A 13926-nucleotide genomic window follows, 5' to 3' on the forward strand; every position below is an offset into this window, starting at 1 on the left:
CTCCTGTGTAATATAAGCCAATATGATTTATAGAATACAGTGAGCATTGTGTTAACATTCTTGTCATACAAAGCTTCATCATAAGGAAGCATGCATTTTAAAAAAGGAGTGACAGTAGTCAAAAGCAGACCTGCTTATACTCCTTGAGACTAAAATGGTAAACAATAAAGAAGGTAAGTTTCGACAGGATTCCAAAATGTAGGCAGTTGGGTGGTTAGCCCTGCTTAAAGGCATTGCCTAGCAGTTTCTCAGAGCCAACTGATTATACTTGCAACCACTGTAGTAACCTCAACTAATTTTGTAAGCCTTTAATTTTGAAATTAGTGGACATCAGAAAAGTTGGATTGGTTAGTATTTCAAGTACTTTTAAATTTACTTACTGAATGTAAAAATCATCTACTCTTTTCCTGGATGGGAGAAAGTCAGAGAAGATAGTTTAAAATCCTTCCTTCTGTATCCTCTTTACAGCTACCCTGCACTAATCTTAACACTCAACTACACTTCCCCTAAGACACAGGCTGTTCAGAATATCTCCATCATGGGTAGTATGGGCTTAAGAGCCATCATCATCCTGAGCTGTTCTTCCTGACTGTGTTATATTAACCCTTTGGGGACTTAGTTGAATTCCTTCTAATTTCTTCCAAGTCTCAGTTCCTAAATATTTGGCCACTGAGGTCTCATTTCCATAAATTTCATGCCTTTTCTAATCATGAAGGCCGTGTTCCTGTTCCCTTCAGAAATGAATCCATAAGTACTAGGCTAGCCTGCCTGTTTAAAGACTGGATTTACCCATTCATGTATTTAAATACATTTTTTCCCTTAAAGATGTACACAAAACCTAGGTGCTTATTATTAATAAATGCTTGTTAAATAAAGTATAGAGTAAAATGTCCAGCTATTAAATTTTCATTGTTGCATTGAATGTAATTACAGATTGACATACTACTATTAAATGAGAATTTCCTGAGAGCCATTAAAAATGGTCTCTGAAAATTTTTTTTTCTCAGTTCTGTAGGTGAAAACATGTATTTGCCCATGGTTAGGCAGTGGTTTAATGCTCACAATTCAGATTTATGGCTTTTATGTAGTAATTCAAGTGAAATATAAGGATTTCATGGAGTAACTGTAAATGTTTGGTTGTATAATATAAACATCTTAAAATAGTACTTTTTCTGAGTGGTTTGAAAGATATAGCAAGTTAATTTTAGGTACTGAAGGAATGTTAAGTGGGCTATTTATTTAGCTCTGTACATTAAGAATTATTTTTACTAGAGAAAAAGAACCCTTTTTTAAGCTCCTAGGAGTTACATTACAACACATTAAGGTTTATATTAAAATGACATACAGATGTTAATAAATTGTGTGAGGTACATGTATTTTGGCAATATTAACTTAAATATACCTTGTAATTTGTTTTCTGAGAGCCTGTGGGTCTAAAAACATCCCACAAAAAATGATTAGCCCACTAAATTCTACCCAGTCCTTCTATAAATCATATAGTGGTCGTTTAAAAAAATAACTGCATGACTGAGTGCTCGCTGATTATTCAGAGGTTGATTGTCTAGATACAAATATCCAGACTTCACTTTTCCATTTTACCTTTTGCTATTTCCTTACTCTTTAGCTTGGAAACAGAAAATCCACAAGTCCCTCTTCAACCCATTTCCTGATCCATAAAATTTTTGTTAGGGACTTCAGCAAAACTGTACAAAAAGGATTTGGATTTATCTGCATGTTTTAATTATTCACATTGTTCTTGTTTGTTTTATCACTCTGAGCAACCGGCATTAGCTCAGGACAACAGCTGGATCCATCTGATTTATGTTGCTGACAGACTAAAACCATTTACTGTTTTCATAAAATTTTCAAGGCAACTTTAGGAGAGATACTAACTGTCCTTCACATTTTTTTTCCTTGAGAAGAGTTACTGTCCACTGGAAGATTTAGTAATCTTTGGATGCCTCCATAGAAAGTTTGCTTTTCTCTGCCTATGAATGAAGCAGCATTATCAATAAGGTATAGACTTTAAGCATCTAAAACTGATGGGGATCAAAGGAGGAGTAGCACCTGTATGGTTTGAAACCCTTCTAGAACATCAGTGTTATAGTGCAACAGAGCATCATCAGAGCAACATCAGTTGCTCCAGATTTCTTGTCCATGAGAAAAAGAAGTTGAGAAAGGTAACTGAGGGTTTGCCTTAAGAGTCTGGTCCTATGGGTAAACTCTGAATGCTTATAAGATTTGTTGGCTTTGCAAAAATAATGAGCCCAGCTTTTCTCAGGGAGGCCTCATAATAGTTCACCTTGTCATTTAGGATCCAGAACCAAGTCTTAAACATTGTGTGAATTGGGAAGACTGGATTATACTATCAAAGACATTGAGATTCGTCTCCAGCACTGGTCCATTCTTGAGGTATGGAAATGGGCTCCACTCTGCCAATTCCAGAATCCTGGCACACAGACAGAATGCTCCATGTGTTCGAAGCAAAGGATTTCTGGTGTTTGAGCTATTAGCCAGTACCTTTTCCATCCTTAATAGTGGCCCAGAGGTCAATATAAGTCAGATCCAACATTAAACTGATAATTTTACAGTTTGAAAAGTAGTTCAGCAAAGCATGGGGTTTAGAATTCAGCTGCCTGGTGTAAAAACTTTCTGCTGCATATCTTTGTGATCTTAGGCAAGTTATTTAACCTGTGTCTGTTTTCTCATCTGTAATAGTCCCTACTTCATATAGTTATGAGAATTACATACATGTAAAGTGCTTAGACTAGCAAGAGGTAAACAGTGAGCACTTAATATTAGCTGTTTTTCCACCCAAAGCATATAGTATCTGGTGTTCTGAATGATTTACTAATGATGTGAGGAAAATTAAAACCCAGTCCATTTATATGTGAGGTGTTAGCTGTGATGTATCTGATTAAACTCTAATGTCAGCTTTTAGAAGTCCAGAGCAATCTTTAGTAATTGTCTTCCCAAAGGAAGGGCTCTGTTATATTTTGTCACTTTACAGTTGGCTTTATATACTAGAAGCAATTCATACATTTCTCATTTAGAAATGGATTTTTCAAGCCCCAAAATGAGGTTCCTTGTTTGCGGACTTAATCTGTTGGGTCTTGATGAACTTTGCACTTGATTTCAAAAGAGCTCATGCCAACCAAAGCGTAAAAAAAAGTCATTTTCCAAACTTAGAAAGCTGCATCTGAGGTTGTATGTATGAGAAGTTGCCATTTTTCTTGGTTTTCAGAATCTAAGCACCTCTCATTAGTGAATTCATTTGATGGTGCTAAAGAGTAAGGAAACAGTTGTTGAAAGGCTGTTAGGCTTTAAATTTGAAGCAAAGGAAAAGACTGTCTAGTCCTCATCATCTTAGAAGAAACAAACTTGGGAGTAGCTCCAGAGAAAAGCCCCTCTGGGTTTTTTTTTTCTCCATGATTCAAGCACTCAGCAGGCTGAGGCTTTCTGAAAACCTCCTGGTGCTGTTCTTCAGTTGCTGGAACTCGTCCACCTGGGCCTCAGCCAAGTCTTGTGTTGGCATTGGCCTTTGAGGGTCCTGGCTTTGGTGTCAGGTTATGACTTTTTGCTGTGAATGACGAAAGCTGTCTTGGAAACACTCCCATTCTGACTTGAGAGATAAGGAGTAGGGAATCCTGCCAACACATGGGAGAGCTGATAGGGACCAGCACACTGCTGGCAGCCACCCTGTAAGTCTAAGGGCCTGTGACCAGTGAGAGGCAGAGGTAGACTTTCCTTTGTTGAGGTTCTGTTTAGATCATGTTACACAGTTGCTACTTCTTAATGGTGGGTTCCTCTGTGTAATAGGGTTTTAGACTTTACCCAAATGAAGATATTTGCTCTCCAAGTGTGCTAGGCTACTATAGAGGCCTTTGATTGAGAAAGCCTATAATTTCTGGTTGAGTTGCTTAGGTATATAAGGCTTTGGCAAAATGTAGGGAGGTGTCTATCTCTTGTCTTACTCTGGATATGAAAATCCAAAAATATAGTTGACCAGAGTCAGAATCAGAACCACTGACAGCAGGAAAGAGCCTTAATCTAGTGCAAATTATTAATTTTTGAGCAGGCCCATAACTTTCCCAAGGTTACTTATGAAAATTAGTAATAAAGCAGGGACTAGAAATTCAGGTCTCCTTACTTCTAGGCCAGGATTCTCCACCTGATAGTTGCCTCTCCAGGGCATATGTGCTGGAAAGCTCTGTACTATTAAGAGAATTAACAACCAGAAATGGCTAAAAGAAGATAGAACAAGAAGCCCAGGACAGAATTTTCACCTTCAAAGCTTCCACACAAGGATCCGATGTTAGACACCTGACATTTTCACCCAATTTCACAAACATGTTTTTAATAGACTATCTCAAGCTGCAGGGGGAATAAAGGAGACAAAACCCACTGATTGCTCTTACCAGCCAGACTGTAGCTGTGACAAGACAGAGGTAAGGTGACATCAGCTAATTAATGAAGCCCAGCAGGAAATCAGTAATAACACTGACAAGGAAACCATCCTGGCATAAATTTTTTTAAAATAAAAGTGCCTATAATGAATGTTTAAAGAAAAGTTTTTTTGCTAACTCCAATTTTGCAAGCTGTGCTTGGTATATCCTATGTGCTGTTTTTTTCTGTTTTGTTTTGTTTTTTTAAATACAGCAGTAGGTATTAGCCTTCCAATATTTGAAGGAACCACAGAAGGCCACCCTTATTCAGCAGCCTGGTTCTAGTCATTCCTCTCACCCTGCCCTGCCCAACTACCTAGAAGAGGCTGGTCTCCCAGAATACAGGCTTTAGAGAGCAAGCTTACAGAGGGCTTGCTGTCGGTGGAGAGCATTCTTGGGTGTAGTCTAATGAGAAAAATTTTTAATAGCATTTATGCCCTAAGTGCAAAAGATCTTGATTGAGGGTTTCCTGCTTTGTTTTCCTAATGAGAATATTGCTTTACTTAAAACCTGTGACTTCACAGAAAGCTAGTTGAAAATGTTAATAGATTAATCTACCCAGCCCGTGGCAAATTCAGAAGTTTGCTAAAAATCCAGCAATGCTAGAAGATTGGAAAAGTTGTTTGTGGTTCTTTCCTTTACAGAAATTGCATTCATGTATTTTAGGAGTCACATTTCACAGATGCATATTTACTATGTACATGATTTTTTTCCTTCAGGGAAATCGTATGCTGTCATTAGGCTGTGAATGGTAAGCTTGGTGTCTGCCCACTGAGTTTTTACTGTAACAGCCCCACAGTTTGGAAATTCAGATGCTTTTAGGGACAGAAGGGTAATGTAAGTGTTTAGAGTAGCCTCTACCCAGTTTCAACTGATTATTGCCTTATTGTCTTATAGGGATGAGCCCAATGTCACCAGATTAGATTTTCTTCTTAAATAAGAGTCCAGAAACCAGATTTATTTGTGAAATCTCCCCATTTTTAAATGTTATTTTAAAAACATTTAAGGCATCGTGTCTAAATAAAACATACCTGGGCCATATGGCTTCTGACCAGACCTTCTGCCTTGCCCAAGAATTCAAGCAACACATTTTACTGAAATAAATGTTGCATGATCTCTTAAGTATATGTTTTATTACTTAAATATCTCCTTTCTCTTAAATGAAAAATCTAAAACATACACAACAGGCCAGGAATAACCATTCTAAGAAAAATGTTGTCAGTAAATAAAATGTACCTCATAGTGAAGTACAAAAGAATCTTGTTTTGTAAATTACTCCTAGTTTCAGTGTGGCATACAGTGAGGATGTGGACTGGTGTCTGAGAACCTTCCCTCTTGGCTTTGGCATAGAAAGGGCCACACAGCCCCCCTTCTGTGAGGCCTCAGCAACTCCCATTTCTTACCGGTAAAGATTGACCTTTTTCTCTTTTCCTACGGAAGAACTCACGTGTCTTTTTAGTGAAGTAATTTCCATTCAATTTTGTTTTAAATTGGATAGTGACTAAGGGAGTGGAAATGAAGAGTAAGTAGTAAGGTAGTGGGTGTCAGTGTGCAACCTCTACACCCAACCCTCAGAAGCCCTGATGGCCCTTCTGGCCCTGGAAGCGGAGACATTGCTGAATTTTGAAAAGTATCATAAATAGGTTTACCTCCAGATCAGTGTGGGTTAAAACAAAGATTTACAGGTGGTGGTGTTTGTTTTTTTAGCCAACTGTGATCCCATTAATATATTTCTAAGGAAAATGTAAACTGTTCATACATTCTCTTAAACATCACAGTGAAAAACAAGTACCCGTATGTGTAATAGGGCAGGCAGAGGGCTCTACCTGCTCTGTCCTTGGTAAAGGCCCTTGGCCACACTGGTGAAAATGCCGGCTTCCCTTCTGCATGGATACCTATGTCATGCCATCCCTGGAGCACCGGTGGACCCCAAAGGTAGGGCAGGGGGAGGGGATCTTTTTGAAATGTTTCCAGGAGCTCTGTCCAGCTGTCTCTGTCTTCCAGCCTGGGAGTGCTGCATAAAACTACAAGGACACTGATGAGACCATGGATCTGTTGCCATTTTCTAGAGAAGACTTGGCTTGGAGTATAGCTGCCTGGATTCTAAAATGTGTCCTTGACTCCATGGAGTAATTCTTGTAGTTTTGCCTGGAAAAGACCAGAGAATCAGGCTTATAAAGCTGCTCTAAGGAGTGCTTTTCCTTCAATCTGAACTGTAAGAAACTACCAGGCCAAGGAAGATTTTCAGATGCTTAAAACTGTCCAAAGAAAGAGTTGGGCCTTGTCCAATAGAGAGAAACAGAAAGGATGTGTAGCCCCTCACCTTGGTATTGTACCCTGTGGAGCCACTCTTACTCCTGTTGAGTCACCAAGCTTTCGGGAATGATTTTAAGAAATAAATCTGTGGGGCTAGAAGGCAGGAAACCCAGGTCTTCCTACCAGGCCAGTAGTTAGCTTGTGGTATGACCCTGGGTAATTCACTCCCTGTTTCTGGGATTCCAGTCCTTACGGCAAATTGAAGAAGCCTCCCTATACCAGGAGAGAACTGGGTTCCCAGGGACACAGGCCCAGCCTCTGGACTGCCCTAATGTCCTTACCAGCATGCTCCCTCTCTGCTGCCTGTGCTCCTTCCCCCCCAGCCAAGGTAATCTTCTGAGCTGGGTGAGGGGGGGGGGGTTTGCGCATAAAGGACAGACCACGCTAACCACGCCTTACTTGGCAGTTTCCAAGAGTTTGACAGCCTCTTCGTTTCTGCCTTGCTCCATAAACAGTAGGGCCAGCTCCAGCAGGGCGTTTGGGATCAAGTAGTGGTCATATTTAATCTTCTTTTCACTATGGGACAGAGAAGGACATGGCTTACAGGCTCTGCCCCTGAGATAGTCTTCAGAGTCTTCCCAAGCCTTGCCCGAGTAGAAGGATCTAATCCATGCCTTCAGGTGGGGTTTCCAGATAATGAATCCTAGTTGGGGAAGGTTCCCACTACATAGCCATAGAAAGGCTTCTGATCCACAGGAGAGCCTTCCAGTTCTCTGCACCTAGGGCCCCAGTTCCCTGACAATTTATGGTTCATCGCATGTCCTTACCCCATGCCCACCTCTGTCCCCAACCCCCTTTGTCCAGGTTAAATGTTCTACTAAATTAGGAAGTCTACTGTCCCTAGACTGGCCCTTCTGACCCACCCTCCATGCTGCCCCAGAGATACTCTTTTAAAACCTAAATCTGCCCTGCTCAATACCTTCCTGATCTTTTCTGTCTACAAGATAAAGTTCAGCCTTATAAGTAAATCATCCAGGCCCTTTTCAGTCTAGCCCCCCTTATTTCATCTGTAACCTTTCTTTCTATAACTTCATCCAGGAAGGGAAAGACCAAATCACTGTAACCACAACCTTAGGTCTTTTTCCTGTGTCTGGGCATTTGTACATGCTCTACCTACTCCACTTAAAATTCCTGCTTTCCTTTCTCTGCCTGATAAACTTCCCAGTTAATATGGCATCCCTGGAAAACCTTTCTTGGTATCTTGCATTATGTTCAAGTCCCTCCTCAGAGCACCTGCTGTCCTCTCTACTTTTCCTGTAACACAGCCCTGATCATACCAGATTGTGTTGCCTATAGCTGTCTGTAACAGTTGTGCTCCTCAAGCGTGGAAGTGAATTACAAACTCGAGGCACCATTCACCTGAAACTTCAGTGTGGATGGACTCCTGTAGTTGGCAATCTGATAGCCCCAGGGAATGAGGTCTGAATGATCTGTGCCCAGCAAGGATCCTGGCACAGAACAGACACTGGTACAAGTGTAGTGAATGCGGGCAGGCTAGGGTCAAGCTATGGAGTGCATGTGAGAAAGGAGAGAACCTGCCAATTCTGCCCAGGAGACATGGGCCCAGCAGAAGGCCACCTGGAGTGGGAGCAGCTGCAGAGGCACTTACTTGGAAGAGATGCTCCTGAAATTCTCCTCAGCTTCCTGGACACGGCCCAGGTATTTCAGACAGAGGCCTTTTAGCAGCTTCACCAAGCACTCATCATCCACTGAGTACTCATTCTCTAAGAAAAAGGGAAGAAGACGACAGGCTTATTTCTCTAACAGTTAGTCATGGAGTCCCTACTCTGCTGGACCCTGGGGATAGAGAGGTAATTCACACATGGTCTCTGTCTTCAGGAAGCTCACATCTGGGGAGGACAGATTCCGAGACAGTGGCAATGTAGTGAGATCAGGATTGACTTGAAGGGAGAGCCCAGAGGAGACTTTGACCTAACTGGGGACAAGGGACAGCTTAGAGAAGCTGCCACTGAAGCTCAGTCTTAGAAAGCCAAAGGACTGTTAACCATGATAGAGAAGGAAGGAATGACATTTTTAGCAGCAGGAACCTTTAACTATAAAGATCTATGATCTGACTCAGCCTGGCAGGTTCAAGGGCCGGGATTAGTCACCTGGACCCTTTTCCAGCATCTCTTCAGCCTTGGTGATAATCCCAAGTATCCCGTCTGTGAGTTCCGGCTGCTTCCCAATCACAGCGTAGCCATTCCAAATGTACATCATTTCCTGAAGGCAGGGGAGCAAGTCAGTCCAAAGGTTTCCTCCCTAGTGGGCCCTCAGTTTCCCCAGGTGTAAAATGGGCAGCGCAGATCCAGAGGATCACTAAAGGCCCTTCTATCTCTAATCCTTTATGACAAATTTCAGTCCAGCCTATGAAGTTATGGGCTCGAAGGGGTCATGGCAGGGAGCTGCACATAGTTTTTAAACTATTCCTCTGCTCATGGCCTCCTTGGGTGGTTATCATGCTCTTTCCCAACCTCTCTGTGTCCAGACTCTTCCCCCAAACTTTGAGGACCAGGCTGTGATCCACAGGACTTTCTCCAGGAAGTCCTCCTCCCTGCTAGTCTGACAGGACCTCCCATATTGGAAGAGCTATATTTATTTAAGCACTTCGGGATTTCCAGTTGCTGTTAAGACTGTCACCCTGTTTCTCTTCCCCCAAGGCACTGGGCTTGAGTTACCATCATGAAAACTATGCAACACAAACTGATTCCTTTCTTTGCTTCTACTGCCAGGAATCTCAGAATACTAAATGTTCATTTATAGTCATTCCATTAGCATTTCCTAAACTATGAACCCAGGCAATAGATGTGAAGGTGATTTGCATACAAAAAGTTCTAAAAAGATGTTATTGTTTTGGTTCTTGTTTCTTTGTTATAGGGAGGGAATTTAAGATTAGAATCAGTATTCCTCAAATGGTGTATATGGTCCCAAGTTAGCAACTGTTCCTTCAAAAAAAAGAGGTCTGTGGCCAAATTAGTTAGAGGGAAAATCATCTTCAAGCTTATTCTTGGAAACTTACCTATATGTTTTATATAAAGGCTCCAAAAAGTCCACAGTGTATAAACCTTGTTTAGGCCAGTCTTTCCCAAATATATTTAATCACACAAACTATTTTAGGCATAAATAGCATTTTATAGACTATTATAGTTTGGGAAATATGATTTTTGATTCATAAAATATTTAACACAGTTAATCAGCTAGTTCCCATTACTGCTATATGAAATGAACAATTATCATTCCTAATTTTCCATTAAGGGAAGGGGAACCCTATCCAAGGGCAAGCACATGGTCAATGAATAGTGGAGCCAGGACCAGAAAAAAGCAGTTCCCTTTCCACTTTTCTGGCTACCTTAGTATCTGAATAACAAAGACTCTTAACAAGCTAGAAACTTCTCAAGTTGATGCCTGTCAAAATCATGCGTGGAATTAGCGTAATGGTGGTTCAGAATCTGGGCTCTAGAACCATTCTAGGTTTAAATTCTAACTCTTCAACTCACTAGCTGTGTGACCTAGATAAGTTATTTTATCTTTCTACTTATATCTTACTATGTATTAGAAATTTTATCTTTCTACTTATCTATTAGGCCTTTCCCCTTCTGCAAAATGGGGATACCACCAGCATCTGATACTCAGCGTTGTTGTAAGGATCAAATAAGGCAATGGGTGTAAAGAATAGTCAGCACCCAGTAACATAGTCAGCTTGTTTACTACAGAGTTGACTATAACATGGTCCCAGGCCCGAGACTTGGTCCAGTGAGGGGGACAGAGTAAACCATTACAATCCTGTGATAAAACTGAAATGGACTGGTGGGAACACAAACAGCTGAGTGATGCCCTACCCTGCGCACAGGGGTGTGGGCCTACTCTTTCACCTTGAGGCAGCTGAAGCCTGCTTACCTGTCTCCCTGCCCCCACCATACCAGTACTGCCTCAGGCCGGGTCTGGTCAGGCCTATTTGTATGCTTCCCTCACAGTCCCAGGTAAACTGTGAAATCCTTTCCAGGCCCTGAGGCATGAAGGTCTTTCTCCCCCAACCACTTCCCCCGGGCTTTAGCAGTATCTCTGGCTTTCAGCTAATCCCCACAGTCCCAAACAAGTACTGGGACAGTCTAGACCCTCCTACCCACCAGAGCAGGGATTGGCAATGAGATCGGTTTGGGAGAGAGGTAGCGTCTGGACTTCCGGATAGCAAACTTCTCTGTAGGTAGAGATTTCCCAGCAATCTTGAGCTTTAGGCCAGGCACTGCTCTGTGAAAGAGATGAGGGGAAGAAAAAGCTAGAGAGGACTGAAATTTCCAGCCTGCCCAGCCTCTGCTTGGCTCCTCTCTGGGCCTCAGTTTCCCCAGTTTATATGAGGGACTGTGTTGGACTCACAACCCGTGGCTGTGGCCTTCTATCACAGGGCCTGCCCACAAACCTGACCACTTCCTGAGGCTAGGTAAGAGGGCTCCACACCAGGGGGCAGAGGTGAGAATGTCAGCAAACACCCCAGGCCTGCTTTGCTAGTTGTCTTGCTTCCACTCTTGGGCCTCATTTCCAGAAGGCCCAGCAGAAGTCTGACCCCAGTTTCACAGGGGAGATTAACACCCAGAGAAAGACCTGCCCACAACCACACAGCTCAAACCTTTAATGAACTTGCCACGTGAGTTGCAATAAGTGAGTTGCGGCCTCCTTAGCTGTTTCCAAGGGCAGAGTATGTGTGTATCTAGGCAAGCCTCCACATCTGGGGCCTCACCCACCCAGCTCCATTCCCACCCTCCCAATTGCTGCCACAGTTGCTGGGTGTGGCTGTGACCCTCAGCCTGAGCCATCCAGCTGGATCAAGTTGAGAATTTCCCTGCCAAACACCTCCCCTGCTTATTCACCGTGGAACCTCTCTGGGCCCCCGTTATCTCTGAATTTGAGACAGTGATATGAAGGGGAGCGGAATTTGTCACCCCAAAATATGGCTCTTTGGCACAAGGACTGTTTTAGGCTAAGAAATAGCAGATACAGGAAAAGCTCTGAAAACCTAGTAGCAGCTGCCCTTTCGTAAGAGACAATTATATTTATAAGCGAGATTTTCCATTTATAAGGGCTTCTCTTCTATCTGGAAGAGGATAATGATAAGCCCTAGAAACTTTTTTTTTTTTTTTAAAGCCCTAGAAACTCTTAAAGGAGAAAGCGGACTTGATCTGCAGGACTACCTTATCCTCCTTTCCTTTGCTTTGCCTGAAAACCTCCCAGAATTGGCTCCCCACCCTCCCAACATCTTCTGTTATCTTTAGCTGGGGATGATGTTTAAAGTGATGGCTTGGGCCGTTTCAGTAACTCTTTTCCTGGGTCTCTCCCATGTAAACAAGATATACATGTTATTAAACTCTGGTTTATTTTTCTCCTGTTAATCTTTTATTCTTAGGAGTAGGGAGAGTATCTCAGCCAGTTTCTAACCAAGATCCTAAAATTATGGAAGGAAAATGATCCTTCCTCCCCCACAGATACTTACCTTCCCAGACTTTCTGGAAGAGCTATGAGATGGAGAAGAGGAGGCACTTGGTAAATATAAACACCCTGCCATTGTGACAGCAGTTAGCATAAAGCTCAGGTTACCACCACTCCCAGGTCTCCAAGTTGGGGTCAGCCCTCACCCCTGACTGGAAGAAGGCCTGAGGCTCCTTCCTCAGCCTGCTGAGGCTGAGCCCTGCTCTAGACCCTTTGCGGAAGGCAAACAGCAGCAGAGATAAAAAGAAAAACAGCTGCAATTTAGTGGTTCCAGGCCCCTCACCAGGCTCTTCAACATAGTTTCTATTTGATTCACAAAACAACCCTGCAAAGCAGAAGTGGTTATTCCCATTTTATAGCTGCTGAATTTGTTCACAGTGCTATAGCTAAGAAACAGCAGAGGCTGGATTTGATCCTGTTTGATTCCCACATTTTGGTCCTCTACTGAGCTTGAGAATAGCAGTCTAACTCAGCAGAAGGGGCCTCTCTGAACCTCAGTGTCCACATCTATCCTACTGACCAGAAGAAGGCGGCTCAGTGGAAAGGATGTTGACAAAACCACTTTCTTGGGGGTTCTTGGGGGTGGGGGGGGGTGCCTCTGAACAGATTCAAAGGGCTGGAACAAGCAGCAGCTGGAAGTGGTGGTGGTGCAAGGGAAGGAGGCACATGGGGCGATCCTGGGGGAGCGTCAGGGAGCTCAGAGCCAGGGGAGGGAAGTTAAGAAGCCCGCCACCTCCCTCCCTGGTGCCCACAGCTCAGGGTGGCTGTGGGCGGATGTGGCTGAGACCTAGGACCCACCTAAACAACTCCACTTCATCATCCCCGAACGGCTTGTAATCCTCCTTTCCAAACATGCTGAGGTAGGCGGCCTTCATGTAGATGTAGGTGGCCTGTGCAAGGCAGAGCAAGAGTGAGAGATAATCAGCCCCCCTTCATAGACCTCCATTGCCAAGCCCCAGGGGAGAAACTAAGGGTGAGGCAGCTGAAGCGCCTTGGGGACTTGAGCTGGGAGCAAAGTCCAGGAGATGCCCACATCAAAGCTGCTTCCCTCCCTTCTCTGATGCAGCGGAGGGAAGGACTCCAGCTACAAGTGGGTGTGCGGGGCAGTGGGTGTGATGGACACACAAAGGGCAGTAAGGGCTTCTGAGAAGCAATTCCTTCAGACTGGACCCTTGAGAGCCAATGGGAAGATTCACAGAGACCTGAGAAAGAACTTTCTAGACAAGGCAAACAGCCTGAGCAAAGCCAGGTAGTAACTGAGATGTGTCGTTAAGAAGGCGACAAATAGGCAGCATAAAGTATGGAATGTATAAACAGGTGGGAGGCCAGAGGAGTGAGTCAGGGTCCCTGTGTATAACTGCCTTCCTGTGTGTCAGGCACTGTATATATACCTCACCTCAATTGATCTCAAAGACAATGCCAGAAAGGAATCTGTACCTGGCCTCTGCTTCCTGGGACTGCAGAGCTTCTGGGGCAGAGCTGGAAGTGTCCCCAGTTTTGTGCGCTTCCAGGGCCTTGCCCAGTGGATCCACAGCCAGCCCTGACAGGGAAGTGCCGCAGTGCAGAGACCCCCATCCCCACCCCAAAGGTACATCCCGGAAATCTACTCCCGTTTCCTGGGAGTCCAACACTTGAGAAACCTGGCTCTATCCTGCCCCCCAGTGGCCAAGCCTTGAACCTCAGC

At 43.5% G+C, this 13926-nt stretch overlaps 1 protein-coding gene across 8 annotated transcripts in view; it reads right to left on the reverse strand.

Moving 5' to 3' along the window:
* Nucleotides 1-5401: 5401 nt before the first annotated feature.
* Nucleotides 5402-13926, reverse strand: part of TTC39A (tetratricopeptide repeat domain 39A) — a 49759-nt gene continuing 41234 nt past the window's right edge. For all 8 annotated transcript variants that reach the window (XM_082688445.1, XM_082688444.1, XM_082688448.1 and 5 more), the window contains exons 13-18: nt 13041-13132; nt 10889-11009; nt 8873-8984; nt 8371-8485; nt 7161-7277; nt 5402-6593 (exon numbers count right to left, since the gene is read on the reverse strand). In XM_082688445.1, the coding sequence (XP_082544571.1) occupies nt 6470-6593; nt 7161-7277; nt 8371-8485; nt 8873-8984; nt 10889-11009; nt 13041-13132 (681 nt within the window). In that variant the 3' untranslated portion in view covers nt 5402-6469. The remainder of the gene's footprint in view (nt 6594-7160; nt 7278-8370; nt 8486-8872; nt 8985-10888; nt 11010-13040; nt 13133-13926) is intronic.

Source organism: Mustela nivalis (genome assembly GCF_964662115.1).
Source record: "Mustela nivalis genome assembly, chromosome: 10".
Taxonomy (NCBI): Eukaryota; Metazoa; Chordata; class Mammalia; order Carnivora; family Mustelidae; genus Mustela; species Mustela nivalis.